General features: G+C 37.5%; 1 protein-coding gene across 1 annotated transcript; it reads right to left on the bottom strand.

The window, feature by feature from the left end:
* Positions 1-22,403: 22,403 nt before the first annotated feature.
* FERD3L (Fer3 like bHLH transcription factor) lies at positions 22,404-22,862 on the bottom strand. Its single transcript, XM_032235825.1, has one exon. It carries the CDS (start codon positions 22,860-22,862, stop codon positions 22,404-22,406), a length of 459 nt encoding a protein of 152 aa, XP_032091716.1.
* Positions 22,863-23,287: the final 425 nt, after the last annotated feature.

Here is a 23,287-nt window from a genome sequence, read left to right on the forward strand (position 1 = left end):
TTGCTCGCTTCCCTAAGTGCCTCAGCGCTCGCTTCGGGCAGCCGCCCAAAGCGTTGATTTCACGCAGTTCTTGGACGTTGGATCAGAGGCTGACTGATTTCATGAGCGGGAGGGGGGAGTTGAGGAGGTGGAAAGGAGAGAGAGAGTTTACGTCTTGCGGTCTGTCAGAATCAGAATTAGGGTTCCGTCTAGCTTCATTTCTGACTTATAAAGGCACAGATCCCAAGTAACATTCGACTGATGCATTGTTTATTGGGAAACTTCTTCCCTTCTACCCCCACAAAAGACAATTGCTTCTTACTAGCCGACAAATAAAACAAGATGGACTGAAGATATCCGGCAACGTCCTTGCTTCTGAACTGGGCCGGGGAGAAAATGCGTGTTTCTAAAGGTGACCGAATAATCTACAGATCCAAGATGGTGTTAGCATTCAGATACTGTTTGGATTGCTTCCTTTCACAGCGGAAGGGCAGCGGGTTCTTCTCCAAAATAAACTGGACCAAGATTCCCCTATTAGCTAAATAACAGGAGGGATGTGTGTTAAAGATATTCCATTGCCGGCAGTGAAAGCTTTGCCATCTAATGGCGAAGGCATCTGCCTTGTTTTCTAAAATATCTTCACTCTACCTTGATTTATAAATAAGGTTGCGCTATGCGCTAAAGGCGGAGAGCGAGGTGTGCTGAAGGTCTTTGGAAGCAGATACTTCCAGCCACCGAGCACATCCAATCTTCTGCGTCCTTCAATACATTAATACAATAGCTTTTACGGCATAAAAAAATCAAACAAAACTATTCTGGAGTTGCCTTATAGTTGTTTTTTTCTTTGTTTCTTTCTAAAACGCCAAGCCTTTTAGTTTGTAAAGTGCAGAGATTGGAGAAAAAATGTGTCCCTTAAAAAGAAAAGCTGAAAAGAATTGAGAAGATTTCGTAGGTTTCCCAAGAACTGCCCGCTGGATGCTCGGAACTAAAAGTGCTGCTGTTCTAGCCGCGCCTCTGCCCCGCGGCCGCTATTGTCGCTTTTGCAAATAAATCAATCAGATCAGACCGAAGTAGCGGGGTAAGTTTTCAGAGCAACCGCGGTGCTGCCTCAAGACTGAAAAAAATCTACGTGGCCCACGTGTCTTGAAAGGCGAAGGTAACTTTTCTGGCAGCCGCTGGATCCTCGTTTGAGGCAGAGTGGCCTGTCGACCTCCAAATGATGCTGAACTACAAAACCCAGCCTCCGCTGCTTTTGGATCGAAGTCGTTTTTAAACGGATCTAAAAAAAAAACCTGGGAAAAAAGTCTTAATCTAGAGGTTAATTCAAAGGTTGGATTTAGTAAAGGAGGGAGGGGGTCTTTTCTTCCTTTAAGCTAAGGCAGATAGCACGTCTAGGGGGCAGCAGGTTGAAGAAAGCCTGTTTAGGCCTAGCTGAACATAGTTCGACAATATTTTATTCATTTTTTTCCTAGTAAAAACGCAGCGTCGGGAAAGGGAAATGCAAAGTGCAGAATTTAACCGTCTCCTGCGGCCCCTCCACTTTAAACCCGTCGTAGCGTTCAACCGGCGTTTTCCTCCAGTGTTTCGGGCAGTGCCTTTACTTCGTCAGCCTCGTTTCATTTCCAAAACAATGATTATTATGGCCACCCCTCCCCCCCACCCCGAGATCCAAACTCGGGAGACACTTACTCTCTTCAGATGTTCCTCAAAACTTTATAAAAGGAGGACTTCTGACCTGAGATAGGTCCCTAGAAAGGTCACGTCTGGTGGTGAAGGTGGCGCTTACTTTCTGGAATCAATCATGTAGGAAGGAGTTATGTCGGCCAGAGTTGCTCTCAATAGGATGGATGGATGGATGGATAGAGATAGATAGATGATAGATAGAGATAGATAGATGATAGATAGATAGATAGATAGATAGAGATAGATAGATAGATAGATAGAGATAGATAGATAGAAGATAGATAGATAGATAGATAGATAGATAGATAGATAGGAGGTAGGTAGGTAGGTAGGTAGGTAGGTAGGTAGGTAGGTAGGTAGGTAGGTAGATAGATAGATAGATAGATGATAGATAGATAGATAGATAGATAGATAGATAGATAGATAGATAGATAGATAGATAGATAGATTATTTTTTGCATGGTCAGAAAATTTTTCTGGTCTTAGAAGAGACTGAAGAAAATGGGAGGTGCATTTATAAAAGTTGCTTGCTTAAAACTTTTGGCACACTGGTCCATTTATTGGCCTCACAACAATCCTGTGAGGTAGGTTAAGCTTGAAACAATAAATGACCAAATGATTTACGTTGGGGATCGTTTTAAGCAAGGACTGTTCGGCTCACAAATCCTGCTATTTCTTGAATGTCACTGTGGTTTACATGGCAGAACAGGAATTTATAGTGATTTAAACTCTTTATGCTTAATTTCTTAGCCAGGAAGAGGTCAGGGACTGAACTCAAAAGCTTTAATGTCCTTAATTCTGTCACTGAGTTAAGGACCAAAGTTTATTTAAGGGAATAATTATACCTTGATAATCTGAAACTTTTGCTCATCTCTTCCTACATTCCAAAATTGTTGCTTAAAGTGTAATCAGCTTTTATCTTCCAGGTCCATGTAAGCGTTGGAAAACTGTGGGACAACACAGCTCAGCCCTGAAAATGAACTGAGAAGTCATCTTTCCCATTTTTCTGTAGGACGTTACTCAGAATTTGCCAATGAATTTGATTTCTTTCTTGGCGTCTCTAGTCAAGTGGTTTAAAGTGGACCAGAGTTGTTGCTTTCCCAAACTTTACCCCTCCCTTTCAGCCAAAGGGATTGCATTATCACTTCTAATCTAACTGAACCATCCCACAAAATGCATCAGATGGAGCTTTTAATAAGCTACAAGTAAGATGCTGGGAAAAAAAAACATAAACACAATCCCTTCAAGTGCTGCCAATGAATATTAAACTAAGGGATTATTTAAAAAGAGGGGTGGGGAAGCAACATAAGGATTTTGCTTTCCTTATCAGCAGGGAAAGATATATTTTACATATTGTTTAGAGGATTTTTCAAACACTTCCCCATTCCAGCTTTTAAAAGGCGATTGGTAAATCAATCAATTAAACAAACAAACCCCTATGTTTTTAACATTGGGCAAGCTATGAAAAGTGGACTCTGTTCTGATCTACTTCAGCCTGAATTAAAAATACTAGCCTAAAATAAGAAAGTCAGGAAAACTGGCTTCTATCAGACAGTAGTGTCTATAGGTATTGGCCAAAGAATAAAAATTACAGCAACAACGTTCTTTATGTTTGTGTCATGATCACACCATAAAGACAGCCATTTTGTTTTTTGTTTTTACCATACCCTGCAGGCACCTCTGATATCAATCTAGAGATAAGAATCAAGCATTCTGTTCATTCAAAATCCAGCCAGGTGCATATTAAATAAAGACGAGTGGCCAGTCCAACATACAGAACCATGTTTTCTAAGAAAAGACACCCAGTATTGCTACTAATATTAAAAAATATAATAAACAGACATCATAGTTGGTAGCTAAGGGACCTTTCCCCATGGCTGAATTGTATCCCTAGATCTACAGAAAACACCTTTGCCATAATATTTGTTTTTCTTAGTGTCCATTCTTATCCTTAGTTCCCAGTCGTCTAACTTTCCTCCAAGGTAACAAGTGACAAATTCTATATACCTTTAGGTATTTTAATAAAAAAATAAGATATTCTTTTAACATCAGGACATCTGTGGATCAAAGCTGGTGGCTGCTGGACTAAAAGTTGAGAAGAAACCGATGCCATGAGAACTTGATAAGAAAGAAAAGATGGCAAAAGTTGGTTTGTGCCATGTAGGGGAGGAGCAGCCCCTGGTGGGTATGGATAAAGCCACCACAACATTTGGGAATAGCAAATCCCAAAAAAAGAGAAAAAGAATGAAAAAAATATATTTTGCATTTGTCTTGATCTGGAACTCTTTAGCAGCAGGGACACAGCCTGCTTGAAGAATTCTCAAATATTCATTTGATAAATAAATAAATAAATAAATAAATAAATAAATAAATAAATAAATAAATAAATAAATAAATAAATAAATAAATAAATAAATAAATAAGCAAGCAAGCAAGCAAGCAAGCAAGCAAGCAAGCAAGCAAGCAAGCAAGCAAGCAAATTCTGGATGGAATGATTAGGAGCCACATACAAAATTACACCCTAAGCCCAATAAAATTTTTGATGATATTTTGTGTAAAGTTCCCCGCCCCAATGGCTGCTTTATAAAGCAACATTTTCTTCTAAAGAACAAAACAAGGCTGCTGCTCTACTTCATTTTGAGCCCTTCTAACATCCCCATTCCTTAATAAGGTAAATAGAATTGCCCTCTGTGGCACAGGGTGCCTCATGGTGGCAAATTATATCTGTATCATATTGTAATTTATAGATTGCCAAAAAATTAGTTTTTCTTTAGTTACACATTTCTAAAGATGGTGGTTTTTTTCCACTTGATCTTTTTCCTCACTTTTCTTCCTAATAACATACTTCGAGATAGAGTGACTAGAATTGTACCTAATCATCTTTGACTTTAATAGGATTATGATACTTGCATGTTTATTTTCTTCTGGGAAATCCCTGGAGTTTGCATTTTTCACAGCTGTTATTATTAATATGACCAACCAGTAAGCAATGAATTGTTTTGGGCAGCCTCTCTCTGTATCATGTACCTCTATACCTTGTCCATTTATTCATTATTTTATTTCAAGTCATATGGGTTTGGCAGGCATTAAATGTCCCTGTGTATGAGATTGTCTATTTCTCATGTAGGCGTGTATCTATTACTCATTCTTTCCATCATGAGCACAATATCCTGACATTTATAAAGCATGTAATGAAATCATCGGTCATCTTCATTTCTTTGCTTTCAATTTTCTGTCCAGGACACCTGTCATGTTCAAATGTTTTTGGCTAATGATAAAAATCATAGGAATTGAAGTCCAAGAAGATCTAGTGGGCTAAAATCCCCATTGCATCCTACTTTGCAAGCACCTGCAAATTCCATCTGCAAAATAATTATATGAATGGCTAATCAGGTCTAAGCTCTAATATGTCCAAAGGGAATTATTCCTTAGGATGTATAATGAGACAGCCAGTTTAGTTTAGTGGTTTAGGCACCAGGCTAGAAAGTGGAGGCCATGAGTTCTAGTCCTGTTTTAGTTATGAAGTAATATTGAGCCAGTTATCCTCACTCAGCCTCAGGAACCTGGCAATGTGTTCAGGCTTTTATCAGGAATCAATACTGGTGTGTGTGATTGTATGTGTGTGTGTGTGTGTGCATGTGCATGGATGTGTGCATACATGAGCATACACAGAGACACACAGATACAGGTAGACATCCATACATCCAAGCACACACAAAGGACTACAGCCCTAGATACTGTTAGTGTCCCAGTAAACTATGTGAAGACAAAATGAACATTATTTTCTGTCATTAATGTTACAACTAATGAACAATTTATCTCAGGCTCTCAGAATTTGAAAAATATATACAAGAAAAGCTGTTCAAAACTTCTCCCCCACCAAAAAAAATCTCTCCTCCTCCTCCTCCTAAATCTTTGCATAATTGCATCTCAAAGCAAACTAAGCAATATACTTTAGGCAATGTAAAATCATTTGAAATTACTGGCTGAAAGAAATCCTGGCTCAGTGACATGCATTGAGCTTAAGCTATCCAGCAAGACTGTTAGGAAAATAGTATCAGACGTATTAGTATGACTGCCACTTCCAATTACAGAGTCTTTCTCTGCTGTTTTCTGAGCACATCAATACTGCAGAGCAACTAAAAGACTATTGTTGATTTTGCTGTGCAAATTGAAATATAATTTTGTAGAAGAAAAAAATACTTAGCCTGGATACTATGGATTCAGAAAAGTTGGGCCTTGTTCCTCCTGGAAGATCAAGTAATTTCTTTTTTTCCCAATTTTAATTTTATTTCATTTCAAAATACAGAGCATTGATTAAAAAACCCAAATTCACTGAAAATACAAATGAAACAATATTATCCATTAAAAATAGAAATAAAAGAAAAGGATACTAAAATCTAAAGAAAAGATTTAAAAAATCTGTGTTACATATTACCCCTGTCAATAATCATTAATTTACAAAACCATATAGTACTATAATGTAATCAGTCTCAAATATTATTGAACAATATCCTAAAGTCTCTGCCAACATAGTATATATTGCTTCATTCTTTGATTAGTAGAAAATATTGCTTTTATATTTGGATTATAGATGGATATGGCTTATTCATCACTAATTCATTTCCAAAAGCCATAATAATATCCTAGTTCCATTTTTTCAATATTTTAGCCATTCCCCCATTATAATTGTAATTCCTAATAAGTAGTCAGGTATCATTAACTTTGACTTTACTTTGAGTGGGAAAAACCTGGGGGCTTTCAAATTCAGTTTTTTCCTAGATGTGCCAATGTGATATGTCTAATAAATTCAAGCTTGAGGAAAATGCCTGCCTCGGAGTTTTGATTCTCTTGGGGGTCTTATTTGGAACCCTGACATTTAACAAATTTAAGATTTTCTCATAAAACCTCTTATATACATTAAAACATGATTTCAAAAGGATAATCGGGTTATCATATTGACTCAATGGTGAGATTCAGTCAGTTCACACCACTTTGGGAGAACCAGTTGTTAACTTTCTGAGCAGTTTGGTAACTAGTTGTTGGAATAAATCATTAGGGCAGAGAACCAGTTGTTAAATTATTTGAATCCCACCACTGTATTGGCTATATTATATTGGTCAATACATCCTCATAGTTTTTTTATACTCCAACAAAGGGAGTCTAATGTCTCCTTCAAATACATTCATTGGGGGAAAAATACATTCAAGTATGTTGATACAATTTGAACATTTAAGAACTTGAAGTGATTTATGGGGCATTATCAGAAATGCTGGTGCTTTAGTCCATGTTTGGAATGCCCCAAAATATCACTTTAAAAATATCCTTGTACTTTCAATAAAGATATGCAATAGTTTTTACATGCAATCTGGTAATGGCTTTTCAATCTGTGAAAGCTCAACATTGAATTATTGTGGGTGTTGGGTGCTGTTTGAGAAACACAAATCAAAGTTCTCTGAAAAACTGAAATGATCTGAATACTGGTCATTCCTTCAAAATGAATTCCAGAGAATCCACTGGATTTTGCTGTTAACGCAAGGATTTTTATAGTAGTAAATGTAACTAGAAATAAATACTACTGGGAGCATTGGGATTTCTTTCCAGACTCATTCTAGAACTGCTCTTTCTGGCTTCACTTTACTAAAAGTTTATTTTTGATCACAGATGATAATATGATGTTTGCTAATGTGAAGAAACGACACAGTTCTGTTCAACAAGGGTCATTATTTCACACTTCATCTAGCACTTCCTGGAGTTGGAAGATTTTTGAGCAAAGAACCGTTGGATATCTTGAAAATGAGGTAAAATGAAGTACAATAGCTCACTGACTTCCTTTCACCTCTAGAAGTGGGTGGAGGATAAATGGCTTGCTGGATATGTTTCAGTGGAGTGATTCTTTCAAGTCACCTTGTCATGTCTTAAGATTGTAATGAGCAAACTCCGTTACGATTGTAAGTTGAGGACTACCTATAATCAGGAACTCAAATTAGATTTAAGTCCTTGGGACAGGAACTCTAATCATCCTAACCCAAACACTGAGGTAGATTTTAACTGCCTTTCTAAAAGCCTTCAGGGTAAAGGCCAATGGTATGTAAGTGTGTGTTTTGTTGAAGAAGGAAGAATAAATAAGTATTTCATAGTAGGAAGAGGGAATAAAGTCCCTCGGTCAGTCCTTTAGGCCCTTTTGGTCCACCAGGCTGTTAATGAATTTGGGACTTTTCCAGAGTAATCAGTGTGCACCAAATACTCTTTTTTACTAATCTTTTTAAAAAGTCATCTGGATTGTTCTCAGCAAAGCCATAAAATGAAAAGTAGCTTTGTAAAATTGCATTTTAGGGTGTTTGGTGGGCTTCAACCATAAAATGAGGTAATAACCAGCTGTGCCTATGAAACAGTGAATTTGATCTTGGTCAATTTGACCTAGGCTGTAATTTTCTTAATTAATTTCCAAGGCTACATCCAGCCAAGTCTTGAGAGTAAATCTTAAGAATAAAATTGTTTGCTGAAGCAGGACACTTCATGCACAGCAGTTGAATTAAAGCACCACCAAATGGCATTCCCTTTATTTGACATTTTGATGGCATGGATAGTTATACAAGATTGAGTTGTATACCCTGAGGTATCTAAATGGATTATTTAATTACAAAGGAATTAGCCTAAAATGTTAAGAATGCAGATGCAACCAAAAAAAGAAACATGTTTTCAGAAATATTGAGTCATTAGAATGTTCATTATGAACTATAGAGTTTTGATAGCAATAGCAGTAGACTTATATACCGCTTCATAGGCCTTTCAGGCCTCTCTAAGCGGTTTACAGAGAGTCAGCATATTGCCCCCAACAATCTGGGTCCTCATTTTACCCACCTCGGAAGGATGGAAGGCTGAGTCAACCCTGAGCCGGTGAGATTTGAACCGCTGACCTGCTGATCTAGCAGTAGCCTGCAGTGCTGCATTTAACCACTGCGCCACCTGCATGCTTGTTCAGAATAGGCTACTCACATCAATGGGAAATATTGAATTTCCAATCCTATGTCTTTTTATCTTTCTAATATTATTTTTTCCTAATATTCAAGTTTATTGAGAAAAAAGGGGCAGATGCATGCATTCATATAAATTTTTTTTAACTTGATTTAACTACCATAGAGTGCTGCTACTGTTATGGTACTTTGAGGATAACCCAAAATCCAATAACTTGATTACTGGTAGATATTACCCACCCAAAACACATTTTAATTGTGCTCTACATTGGTTATCAGTGGGTTTCTGGGGGTAATTGGTGCTATTTTTAACCTACAAAGTCATATATAGATAGGTATCTAGGTACTGCTAAGATTGGCTTTATCTACTAGAATTCCAGAGGTGGGTTGTTCCCAGTTCAGCCCGAATCAGTAGTGGAATTCAGGCCTGGGTTGCAGAACTGGCAGTGACCCAGGCCTGCCACACACCTGAACCAGTTCCCTTGCCACTGCTGGGCTACTGCCATTTTGCAGGATTCCATGTATGCTTCTCAGGAGAAATGTTAGGTCAGATTTTATTTTGGTAAAATTAGGAGAAATGAAGGCCAGGAAGTACTATTTAAAATATATTGTCCCTTAGAATGAAAGCGATACCTTCTAATATTACAGATTACAAAAATAGAGCTTTTTCATGGAACACTTGGCTGAATAATTTCTTTTCTCCCTGAATTTATTTTAATTTGAATAATTGTATTATTTTTTTATATTATTTTATTTTATTTTATTATGATTTGTTTTATTTATTTTTCATTACAATTATTATTATAATTTATATTGTATTATTCTAAGCTGGACTTGGTATTTGCTGTTTTGTTTGTATTGACTGTGGATGGTTTTGTAAACCATTGTATTTTGATTCAGAAGCAAAGTAAAACAGACAAATAGACAAAGTATTGTCCAAGCATACCAATAGTCCAGAGAGATTAAATTCAAACTATAATCAAACAAGTGACCATAAAGATATGTAGTTGAGGATTCAGATGGCAAAGAATTGGAGAAAGATTTTAGCACTATAATTATGGGAATTTTAATTATACCTTTTGGTTACTTGTTCCAGTTTCTGCCAACCTAGCAGTCTGAAAACATATAAAAATGCAAGTAGAAAAATAGAGACCACCTTTGGTGGGAAGATAACAACGTTCTGTGTGCCTTCAGTATTTAGTGATGCCAGCCACATGACCATGGAGATGTCTTCGGACAGTGCTGGCTCTTTGGCTTTGAAACGTAAATGAGCATCACCCCGTAGAGTTGGGAACGACTATTATTATTATTTTTATTATTATTTATTTGTCTTGTATGCTGCCCACTCCTGGAGGACTCCGGGCGGCTCACAAAAGTCAAGGGAAAGGGGGGAACAAGACAAAGACAACATATTAAAAACAAAACCAACATTCACAATTTCTATGGAGGTAGATGCTTCTCAGCTCCCCCCAGCCTGCTGGAACAGCCAGGACTTGGTGGCTTTGCGGAAGGCCGGGAGGGTAGTAAGGATCCAGATCTCAACAGGGAGCTCATTCCAGAGGGCCGGGGCTGCAACAGAGAAGGCTCTCCCCCGGGGAGTCGCCAGCCGACATTGGCTGGCAGATGGAATCCAGAGGAGACCCAACCTGTGCGATCTAATTGGTCTGAGAGAGGTAATCGGCAGGAGGCGATCTCTCAGGTACCCAGGTCCGATGCCATGTAGGACTACCACATATGTGCAAGGGGAACATTTACCTTTACCTTAGTTATGCCTTTTAGATCTTTTGTAGGTAAGTAGACCTTGACTGAATTGTTCTACTTAGATAAGTTTTGTTTTCAAACACAAAAAGCAGATCCAATGTACTTATTTATGATAAATTGCAGCGTACCAGAATTCATAAATCAAACCTGCATGCATACATGAATTAAAATTCATTAGATACTTTTGCAGGAATCATATCTATGCTACTTCATCCCATGTAAATACGATTCCACAGAATTAATACTCTTTTTTTCCTCTTCAGGCTGTTCATTGAGAGAAAATTTATTTTCATTTATACAAAAATCCTAAATTCTAAAGAACTTATTTGAGAAGCACATTACAAACAGAAGTGTAATGTATCTTTCTCTTGTCTATGTATTTAACTATCTATATACGTTTTAGTAGAAACCAACCAGTATGTAGTAATTATATGAGAATGCATTTTTTTAAAAAAAAAATCAGATGTGATTTCCTTTGGCAAATAGAAAAATGAGCTTTTAAAACTACATTAGTTTCACTACATTAGAAACATCAGACAATTTAGGTGGCATGAAAGAAAATATGCTGTATTACTAATGGCCACTAGAGGACACAATTTCCCAGAGAACCCTTTATTATTATTTTTTTAGGAAGACCTCAGTAAGGCTATCAGTTTGGTAAATCATTATTTTCTCAACCTAACACTTTGGTAAAAACATGTCTGAACCACATTTTTCTCTCTCTTGGATCAGCCAGGCTCAAAGGATTCTTTAAACCTCTATGGAGCTATTTGGAATTTAAAATAGTATTTCTAGCAGTTGAGTATATTAATATGATCACCTGAATTTCAACAAAACTGTTCAAATACTAAGTCTTTGTTCATTCTAGCACCCAAAGCAGATATGGAAATTCTGTCATATCATTTGTAATTCTATCATACATTGATTTACAAAGATTATTATACTGACTTGTTAATAAAGTGATGAGCAGGCACAAGAGTGCAGGATCCAATCTGAGTTGGCCACTGGGACCAGAGATTTAGTCTTCTGAGCTTTTGGGCTTGTGCTGCAGGTCATTCTCGAGGAACTTTTCCCTACAGTGTGTGGCTCTAGCACAAATTTGAAAGCTCGGAAGACTAAACCTCTGGCCCCAGTGGCCAAAACAGATTGGATCCATTATCTGAGACACATATAGTCACCTTCATTCATAAGGCATGAGAATAGTTAAAATCCAGTCTCAAGTAAGGGTATAGTACATGTATGCTACTTAAATGTTTACAGAGAATCTGCACACATACACACAAAAGTGGGCGATGGTGGCTTTGATCACATAACCATGACCGCCATTTTCATTTTTTGGGATGTCCCTTACAGACACTGCTGGATTTCTGTGCCTCATTCCCAAAGTGTTTTAGAATTTCTTTAAGAGTTTGTTTTTAAGCTGGCTAAAGTATTGACTGAGAGCAGAGAAAGATATTGGATTGTTTCTATGGGCTTTCATTGCTTTTCTCCATTATTCTGTAGAATAACAGATAATACTCTTCAGTTGCACAGAATGGGGACAATGTGTTTTCTCAAGTGACACATATAGAGGCTTCTGTGCTCAGCAATAGAACATCTCTATTGAAAGATCTTTCTTTGGAAAAATCGACCTGGATGTCCCTTGCAATAATAGAAAGAATCCAATACTTGAAAATACAATCATTATTTGGAAAGGACATTGTGATCAGGTACTTACTAACTTACTCTTATTTTCTGATGCACATCTTGGTTAAGTTATTGCTGTGATATGGATGTCTGTATGAATTATATGCCAATGTTTCTCAACCTTGGCAATTATCTCTCTGTGGACTTCAACTCCCAGCAAGTTTGGCTAGGGAATACTGGGAGTTCCATCTGGAAGTGGCCAAATTTAAGAAACACTGATATAAAAAATAAATGTGTATTAACAGTAAACAGGTAGATTGTCCAGGTACTACTGGATGAGTGTGAAAGAATGACTAAGCATTGAGATGAGCCTATGAAGCTCTAAGTAAGTGATCAGTAGTCAAATGTTGGTGTGAATGAAAAGGAATAGACATTTGTTTTCCCAATAGGCACATATGCTCTTAAGGATAAATGGAAATATTTCTATCTAGCTCAGGGCTAAAACCATTCCATCTTCCTCCCTACCTCCACCCAGTACAGTCAGGGACCACACAAGTAGATCAGGGTAAACTTATGCAATAAAGATCCATCTCATACTTTTGTGATGATCATAACTGCTTTTTTAGATGTGGAATGAATACCTTTATCACAGCAGTTTACCCATTTTCTAAACTTATTCTTCCTTTTTAAGTAGTTTGAAGTTACACATCCTTTCTATCATTGCATATATGAGATTTAATCATCTGAGCTTTTTAGGAATCGTGGAATGTACCATAATTGTAAAAAATCATGTTTCTTTCTGTAGCTAGAAAAAACCCAAATTGGAACAATTGTTTTAATAATGATTTGCAGCAGTACTTGAAAATAGTGAGGAATTTTCAATTTTTCTCTTCTCTTGTATGTCTCATATAATTTTAAGATATACAGTTTATGCATGACAGTCTCTTTCTTTTCTTCTAATCCAAGATTTATTCAAGCACATGAAAGACCATTTTGCATATACTTCTTCACTCCCATTGTTATTATTGACATTTTGCCAGAGTATGTTATTGCGGTTTTCAAGAGTGGCATAGGTTTCTATCTTGAGAAGTGTATACCTTGGTGATTGACACCAGGGAAACCCAGAGGAAAATGTGGAAGCAGAGGAAATTATAAATTCAGATAGGAATGACTAGATTCATACAATATGCTAAAACAAGGTCACATTGCTGGGATTACAAATTACAATTAGGATACAGTATCCCATTTTGTAGACCAAGAATGGCACTGTTTTAGTAGGTTATATTTAAGGTTAGGGTAGGTTGAATCTGGATCTGCTAGTTAGTCATAATCACAGGGGTAAGGAGTAATCAAGCCAAGTAATGTGTCAGGACAATTGTTTCGTTTCTTACTTTTTCTTAATAGGATTTACATTTCTCAGATGGGATAAGATTCCAGCACAATGTCAACCCTTTGAGGCAAGCCAGGTTGGAGAATAGACAACTACTGGAATTCTATTATATTGATAAATGTTACAATAATAGAATGTTGAAAGTCTATTTGAGTTTCCCACTCCCCCCTCTTACGGAATCAAAGTAGGAAGAGCCTGAGTTTCTTTTTCAACCCCTTTTCCTTTGCAAGAAAAGTTGAGTATTCATAAATGATTCCTGTATTCCTTCTTCAAGAATATCTCAGACATTCATAAGAAACAAGAGAAATAAGAATAAAAAATAAGAGGCACATTTTGGTTTAGTGGGTAAGGCACCAGCTAGAAAGCAGGAAACCATGTTCATCTTCAGCTTCCCAACTTATCTATGGAAGCCAACTGGGTGACTTTACTTATTTATTTATTTTTATTTGTTTGTCAAACATGTACAGGCTAACAGACGTAAGTATGCCCACATAACACCTATCCTCCGTGAGCTGCACTGGCTACCTGTTGATCTCCGGGTGAGCTTCAGGGTATTACTTACCACCTATAAATCCCTCCATGGTAGTGGATCTGAGTACTTGAGAGACCGCCTCCTGCCGTTTACCTCCCCCCGACCAATTAGATCGCACAGATTGGGCCTCCTCCGAATTCCATCCGCCAGTCAATGCCGACTGGCGACTACGCGGAGGAGAGCCTTTTCAGTAGCAGCTCCGACCCTGTGGAACGAGCTCCCCGTCGAGATTCGCACCCTCACCACCGTCCAGACCTTCCGCACAGCCCTTAAGACCTGGCTATCCCGTCAGGCCTGGGGATAAGTTTCTAATTTGCCCCACCCGAGTGTTGAGTGTTGAATGAAAGAGCCAAGGTGGCGCAGTGGTTAAATGCAGCACTGCAGGCTACTGCTAGATCAGCAGTTCAGCGGTTCAAATCCCACCGGCTCAGGGTTGACTCAGCCTTCCATCCTTCCGAGGTGGGTAAAATGAGGACCCAGATTGTTGGGGGCAATATGCTGACTCTCTGTAAACCGCTTAGAGAGGGCTGAAAGCCCTATGAAGCGGTATATAAGTCTACTGCTATTGCTATTGCTATTGTGTTTTTACTGTTTATTTTATTCACATATTGTTTATGTCTCTGTATTGCACCCCCCTTTTCCTATGAATGTAAGCCGCCCTGAGTCCCCTCAGGGAAAAGGGCGGCCTATAAATCCAAAATAAATGAAAAAAAATGAAATAACATAAACATGAATAAACGAAGTAAATTCAGATAAATGGGGACAGTAAGACAGAGGCACATTGGTGCGCTTATGCACGCCCCCTTTAAGAACCTCTTAGGAATGGGGTTCAGTCCACTGTAGACAGTTTAAGGTCTATCTTAAACTTAAACTGGCTTTAGGACAGTCAGTCTTTCTCTCTCAAGCCAACCCACCTCACAGGGTTATTGTTGTGGGGAAAAACAAAGGAGGGTAATGTGTTGGATATGTTTATCAGTTTGAGTTAAAATTAGTAGAGGCAAGATACAAGCAAATGAACAACAAAGAAATGTTACCTCCTTGATGTGAAGAGGTCAGCCATTGTCAGGATTACAAGAATGCTACTTTATTGTTACAGGAACGAAAAACAGAATCGAGAAAATATGGCAGAGTTTGTGCCCAATTATACAAAACAGAATCAAAGTGGGATGATTTGAGTATCTTTCACACACTTTAGTCTTTCCCATGGCTAAGTTGTCTTTTTTTACTCCCTGTATACCTTTATCAAAGTTATTTCTGCATTCTTCTCCAAGCAATGACCTGCTATGGTAAGATACCAGACAACCGAATGATTCACGTATTCAGATAACTAGACCATAATAGTGTAACAAAAATTAGATGATATTACAAGCTAATGTTTTTTCTTTTCTTGATAACCAGCAGAGCTGGACATCACAAGGCAGCACTGGTGTCCAAGGAGAGGGTATTGAAAAAGGTAAGATATTGCTTATGACTCTTGATCAAGGCTCACCCTTTTGAGCATGAATGAACTTTGCTTTCAAATGAGGTTCAAATACATTATTGAAACTACCCTTTTGTTGTTGTTTTTAAAAATCCCCTTAAGATGGTAGTGTGTAACAAAGTGCTTAAACAAGTTTACTAATAATGGTGTTATTTTACTCACTAATACTGTATATAGGGCCAAATGTGTTCCTTGGAACCAGCAGATGTTTTAAATAGTTGAAAAACATAATACTGCAGCATACTATGGATCATTATGTAAAATTCTGCAATTTATACTATTAGTGCATAGTTGAAATTAATCCCAAATAAAGAAGAAACACAAATTCACCCACACACAAATGCAGGGACACATTCCAAGTAAACAATAGAAAGGGCTTGAAATACTTTGTAAAACACCAATTGTAATGTAGATTCATTTTATGATTTTCAAGTAAGATTTGTAGCCTATAAAACAGGAATAAAAGAAAACTGTTCATGACAGATGAAGGATAGAAAAATATTTTTTTACTATTTTTAGATTTCAAATGAAAAAGGCTGTTATAGTATTCATGTTTGCCACACTTATCATTCAAACTCAACCACTTACATTATTTGTCAGGTGAAATGAATTCTCAATTTACAAATTTATTCAGCATTTAAAATCCAACTACCAAATGTTCTTCTGTGTATTTTTCCTACTAGTTACCATAATTCAGTTCTAGCTACAGTAGAACATTACATTACAGTAGGTTATGATCATAATTTGTTCCATAACTTTGGTCAGAACACAATTTGGTCGTGACCCAAACCTAATTTTGGAAATTGGTGCTAAAAGAAAAAAATGGTGTGGAAGGGGAAGTTGGCCGTGGAAAAAAAAAGTGAATTTTTTGGTCAGAACGTAATTAGGTCATGGCCAGAAGTGTTCTGGACCAGAGGTTCTACTGTATATGAATTATTTGCTGCCCTCATTCTTGTTCTTGACCAACCAAACTAATTGTCCCATTGGTTATTATGCTCCTTTGGATGAAGAGACAGATAAAACAGTATTTTGAAGATGTCACTGACTAATAGGCAGTGATGTTTATTTCTCATCTCCTTCCTTAAGAAACAACTATAACCCTTAGAGATCTACCAATAGTAGATCAAGATTGGCCAAAATCAGTATTTCTCAAATTTAATAATTTTAGGATATGTAGACTTCAACTTCAAGAATCTCCCAATTAGACATCCACACATCTTAAAGTTGCTGAAATTAGGAAACATTGATCAAGCCATGTAGGGATTCATGAAAAAGTTTCATGAAGTTCATGGTCCATTGTCAATTTAAGCAGGCAAAACTTTTTAGATTGGTTTTGTTTTCGTTTTACCAAGCAAGATTAGCATAAGATTATTTAAAACTCAAGTAGAGAATAAGATGACATCTATTTCAAAGGATCAAAAACAACATCAGGATTGCTAGGTGATTCTAGTACCAAAATAAACTGCAAGGAGAAAAGTCATAACAAAAATCTATGAATCTGAATTTCAAGGTTTGTTGTGGTTTTAATTGGTATTCAAGGTGGGATTTACAAATGCTCTGCTTACAAAATAAGCATAGGATTGTTGTTTTAGTGACATACTTTGCTAATCTGGGAGATTTCAGACCTTAGCAATGGTGAAGCTGGCTGAGGAATTCTGGGACTTGTACATCCAATCTGGCACCCAGATTGGGTGTAGAATTTGGTACAAAAGAATAGTCTTTTGTCTCCGTACTCTGGAAAAGCATGGGGCATATTTTGTTGTAATAGTTTAATGCTGCTATAGGGTGTTAGGTACTGAACTGTCTGGTTGATCTACCCCAGATATTTTTTTGTTGTTGCTGTTGGGTTGTAAGGAGCAAAGGAAATATTTCTTGGCTAATGGCTAATTCCACATCCATTCATGATTGACAGTTGTTTTCTGTATACAGAAAATTATCATCTTAAATACAGCTAAAATTTCATCTTAATGATCATTTGGCAAGGTTTCTAGAGATCTGATAAGATTCTGTGGAAATTCAATATCAACACCAATGTAGAATAAAATTAATTCCATACAAGCGGTAATTTAAAAAATAAAAGGGGAAAACTTTCCATAAATTCTCCCTTTCCTATCAGAAAAACTTCCCTTTTTGTTTCATTGTCTTTATTTTTAGTGATCTGATTGTTTTCTTTTTATAGCCTAATGACCCAAATCAAACAGTGTAATCACTTTTAGTATATTTTAGAATCACCATTCCTACATTCACTTTTGCTTTGCTTCTTTTTAAAAAGAGAGAATACATTTTAGACAAGGTGTAATGACACTTTTAATGCTACTTATTAAATCTATATACTGTTCATGTCAATAATAAAATAAACTGTATTCATAGGAAAGGCAGGCTTATTTTTTAGCAAAATGAAACAATTGTTTTCCATCATAGAACAAGAATAGTCATGAATCATGTTCAAACCCCCATATAATGCTTTGCATATCTGCTCTTTCAACCATTTTTCATTGTATATGAATTTCATACTTTTGACCATGCATGTAATTGATATCTGAAATTGATTCTGAACAGGATCTGTAGCCGATGCTGACACAATCCATGGAGTGTTAGCTTTCAGACTTAATGTTTGATACACAAAACATATGCTTGCCTACTTGGGTCTTAGAACTTACTTTCTAATTAAGTGTGTAGAGGGCTGTATTTTAAGAATTCCCAATCAGGCTATAGCGTTTATCTTTTTAGTAGCAGGTGTCACTGAAAAGTGCACGTTTTATTGCCAAGCAAATATCTTTCAGAAATAAATTGGAAGAACCCATCTAAACTTAACTCAAGTTAGTTTGCATGCACAATGTAATTTTTGTATCAGATTGAGAATTCATCTCTATCTCTCTCTCCCTCTCTCCCTCCCTCTCCCTCTCTCATTCCCTCTCACACACACACATCTTGATGAGTAGTTTTCCTTAAAATATGCCATTTTGAGGTGTTCGAGCCAGGAACTGCTTAGCAAAATCTATTGAAGTATGCAGTCCAAAGAATAACTGTCATCTGATTCATGTATATTAGTCTGTGGACTGTGGTTCAGTTAAAAATGCAGACCAATCAAAGTTGTTCTCCCTCTCTCTTCCTCTCTGCAAAAGCTTCCATTTGTGCTGATTTTTTTTATTTTAATGTAACAAGTTAGATTGCCACGTTAACTCCAAATCCTAAACATATGGTATAGAACCAACTAATGGAATAAAATGATTCTTTTGTTCCATTGATATTGTATTTACAGATAGAAATGTGAGGCAAAGGTTGAATTTCTTAGTAAATAAATAAAAATATATAATTAAAGCCCAATTCTGTATTTTTTTCAAGTTTTCTGCAGTTTTCAAAAATGACTTGTGGTAAAATAAGTGTGCTGCCTGAAGGCCTTACATATCCAATTTCCTCTTTATAAGAATGTTTACAGCTGTTTATAAGAATGTTTATATGAATTCTCTATATTCTCCATATTAGTGGGTTTATTATCATGAAAAGAGCAACAAACCCAGTAATAAACAGCAATCATTATCTGTGCAATAATTTTTCTTTTGACTATTTGGCAAACTAGATGAAAGTTTGGACTTAAAGGTCCTTCTTTCCATGAAGAGGAGCTGTTTGATTAAAAGAAATATCTTTTATCTGAAAGAGAATTTTGGGATCCAATTCAATATTCCTTAAAGATATAGGATTCAATTTACAATTTGGCTTCTTTCAATATTATCTTTGAATGGGGCAGGTTAAATAAAGCATATCTATAAGGTCAGGTAAAGACTGTTTTCTGTTAAGATAATTTAGAAATTGATATAAATATAGGCTTTTAGCATCTATTGCACTTTGCCTTTGTATTTTTTTTCCTTGAGTTGATCCATTATGAATTTCAGTGGGTGTCAAAATGCAGCTGGAATACATAACAAAAGAAATTAGTCATGGCCTACATTTGTTAAAAAGGTGTGGCTACTTAGCAGTTTAGAGGACTACTTACACCCATCTATTGCTAGCTGTCAACCTGACATGAATTTTGCTCTATGAGCAAATGGAGATATTAAAGAAAATGCAGTGGCTGCCTTATAAATTTTGGTTGTTCAGAAGGCTCTATCTAAACTAAAAAAATATAAGCCTACCTTAAATGTTTACATGGGATGATTTTTCAGGTAAGTAACTTTGAGAGTTGGAATTTAAGACATTTAAGACATCTATTAAAGATTCTTAATGATTGCAGAAAACTAAAGTTGTTTTTCCTTCATGTTTCTTTCTTTCATGAAGAAAAAAACTTCATGTATTATGTTCTTTCTAAGTAGCTTATCAAGCATTTACAAAATCACAGCAAAGAATACACATGCAACAAGCATGTAGAAAAGTAATAAATAGAAAGTAATAATGAAAAACAACAGAACTAGCTTGCTGACAATGCAAATTTTGAAGGAGAGTTTAAAAATAGAGATGTTTAATCTTTCTGAAAATTTAAACATGTCAAACATTCTGTTTTGAAATGAATTCCAAAGCTGCTTATAATATAAATATTGATTTATCATAAGATACATATGGGAACTGACTGCAAAATCTAGTCAAATTCTGCTTTGTAGCATTGGTTAACAATCATCAACTTACCTGTGGCTTCATGTTTTTGATCTTACTGAGCTAAAGTATATTTCTAAAGTCTGAATGAACCCTTTAAACAACAAATGTTAAAATAGATATCTATCAAATATCTGGCATATTGCTCTAATTTGACACCTCAAAACTCAAAGTCTTTAATCACCCGCTCCGCCAAACACTCCAAAAATTGGGGCATGATCCACCTGGCTGATAAATGTCTTCTTCAGACAGTGGAAAAAAACACAAATATATACTATTTGATTCTAACCAGTAAGGAGAATGTAACAGGAAAGTTGAAGTAGTAGAACATTTGGGAAAAGTACTTTGCATTAAAAAAAATAGAATTTAATAGACAGACACTTTTAAAGACATTTTTCAGGTCTTCCTTTCTTTCCCTTGTTGCCTATTCTTCTTGTTGCATCAATTTTCATTGCTTCTTATGACTTTATTTTTCTTTCTGCTTCATATTCACACACACATTCACCACCCTCCACCTCATACTTCCCAGTAAGAGAATTGATACTGATGTTTCTGATATTTTAGAGTATATACTAGCCATTATCTAGCCTTTGTAGAACTTCAGAACTCCAAATCAGAGAGCAAAGAAAATTCCATAGTTTGAATATGTATTATTATGCAAAACTATATGAAGGAACCTTAATGCTGTCTTTCCTGAGACTCCTATCCTTCATTTCAAAAGATGAGATAGGACTCCATGATAGTTAGAAAGGCAAAAAAGTTTATCTTCACTTTAAGTCACTTTCCCTCTTCACCTCAAGCTAAATGTCCCAAAAGAACAATGTTTTCTCAGATGGAGAATGCTCTGGTCCCTCACTCATTTGATAGCCTCTTCAATGATATATTGTTCATTGAAAGCAAATAGCAAATGGAAAGAGAATCAGAATTACTATGAGCAAACCGCCCAATTGAGGCATAGTACTTAGAAGCACATCTACAGTCCAAGAGACCATTTTGCATGCTGGAGAATGTACATACTATAAATATAGTTATATAATGTGTATACATTTAGAGTGTGAGCATAATTCTGATTTGGATTGGACATACATGGAAACCTGATGTAAAAAATGTTCTTGACCCATTAATGCCCAAGAGAGAGGAAGAAGAGGGGAAGAAGACAAGTCATTTATCATGCCAAATACTTGATATTATATATTCAACCCCTCAGTTTTCACACCCTTGAAAATGAAAATCTGGATCTTCCTTAATTTTTATTTCTTGGTGTGTGTGTGTGTGTGTGTGTGTGTGTGTGTGTGTGAGAGAGAGAGAGAGAGAGAGAGAGAGAGAGAGAGAGAGAGAGGGAGACAGAGGGAGACAGAGAGGGAGAGAGAGAGAGAGAGAGAGAGAGAGGATGGGGGGGAATCTAAACTTAACACTGTTCGTCTAATAACAGTTTGCATTTAAAAAACTTTATACTTGTAAAAAATATGTTCTTCAATTAAAAAGAAAAACCTCACAATGAAAAAGGGACGTTTTCATCTGTTCATTTAAAATGTGCAAGTATGCAGGGCATAGACATGCACACACAGAAAGAATTTGAAATTGCATATAGCTTTTTCCCCCAAATCATTCTTATTCTGTTACTGAATAGAAAGGAAGTCAACATTCTATCCCCATCTGCTCTGATCCCACTAATTACCCCCATCTCTCAGCTGAGGAAATCTGCATTTTTAAAGAACTGGTTAGACGGAAAGAAGCATTTAACGTCTCAGAAGACGGGACCTTCATCAGCAGAGGACAATCTTTTTTCTTCACTCAGTCCCTGAATCTATGAGATGAATATTTCCACCTAAAAGCGATGAAGAGTAATTCAGAAGTTCCCGCCTTATTCCAAGTCTTCTCTTTTCTCTACCAAGACTGTCCATTTTTTTCCGTTCTAACTCATACCCTATTCCTTTGCTTTTGAAAGACCTCTACACGTCTTTAATTCCACCCTTTACATTTCTTGAACGTGTCCCCTGAAAGTCAATTGTCTGGTTGTATACCAACTTCTTTAAAAAGCGGCTGAAGCGCTCCATTGTCGTCTCCCCCTCTCAAATTACACCTCAGTATACCACTTCTCTCCACTCAATCCACTGGTATACCCTCGAATTTAGTACTGCAGCCTCTAAGGCAATTTTCCAACCTGGCAAGCACTACAATACCCATCACCCCCAGCCTTATTAGAGATGATAAACACCAGGGTCTACTTCCTTCGAAGGGACACGAGATCCGGGAAATGCGAATAAGAAAAGAGGAGAGGACGCCCTAACCGCCCTTCTCAGTCGCAGTGCTCGTGTCAGGTGTCCCTTTTCTCCATCGTTGGATGCAGCCATGTGTCCCACCAGCTGCCTTGTTCAGCCCGGCATTTTAGCTAGCTTGGTCGCCTTCCAGAAGCTCCGTCATAAAGGAGATGTAGACGATTGCCAGGCGCAAGGTCTCGATCCGGGAAAGACGCTTCTCGTACGCAAATGTAGGGACCTTCCTCCTCAGCTGCTCAAAGGCTTCGTTGAGGTTGAACATCCTCTTCCTTTCCCGGATGTTGGCTGCCTGGCGCTGCGTGGAGGTGATGATCCGTTTTCTTTTGGGCCTGCCCAAGAAAGCAGTTCGTCTCACCACCCGTCTTTCTTCTTCCTCCTCCTCCTCTTCCTCCATCTCGACTTCTCTTCCTTCCAAAGCCAGCAGCCCTTCCGCAGCGGACAAAGGTGTTTGGCCCAAGGATGCCACAGAAGTAGAACACGTGTAGAGATCCACGCAAGGAATCTCCCCGGCGGACTGATTCTCAGTCAAATTGGCCAGCAAATCGAGCATGGACGGGGACACAGACATCGCTTGGTGCTGGGCCGCTTGCTGGCCTTGGTGTAGAAGAAGCTCATGCATGAATGAGGGACGCTGACTGGGGTTGGCGATCCCTTGCCCCACACGCGCTCCTTTGGTGCCCATCTCAGTCCGAAATGCGATGGGACCATTTATATTTATTCCTCCCCCTCTCCATATGGGGGTGGGGATGTGGGAAAGGTTGCCCAGTTCGGAAAAGGAGAAGCGATAAGTCAGTCTACCGGAGAGACCGAGCTGTGCCCAGGAGAATCGTCCCCGGGAACATCTCCTTGGCCAACAGGATTAGGGCCAGGTCCTTCTTGGCAAGCCGCTGCGCTGCCACCTGAGGTGCACATTTCTTTACATCTGTGTCGGCAAGCAAAAGCTTTTCCAGCCTGGATGGAGCTGAACATGGGGCAGGGTGGCGGCGGGGGTGG

Source organism: Thamnophis elegans, chromosome Z (genome assembly GCF_009769535.1).
Source record: "Thamnophis elegans isolate rThaEle1 chromosome Z, rThaEle1.pri, whole genome shotgun sequence".
Lineage (NCBI taxonomy): Eukaryota > Metazoa > Chordata > Lepidosauria > Squamata > Colubridae > Thamnophis > Thamnophis elegans.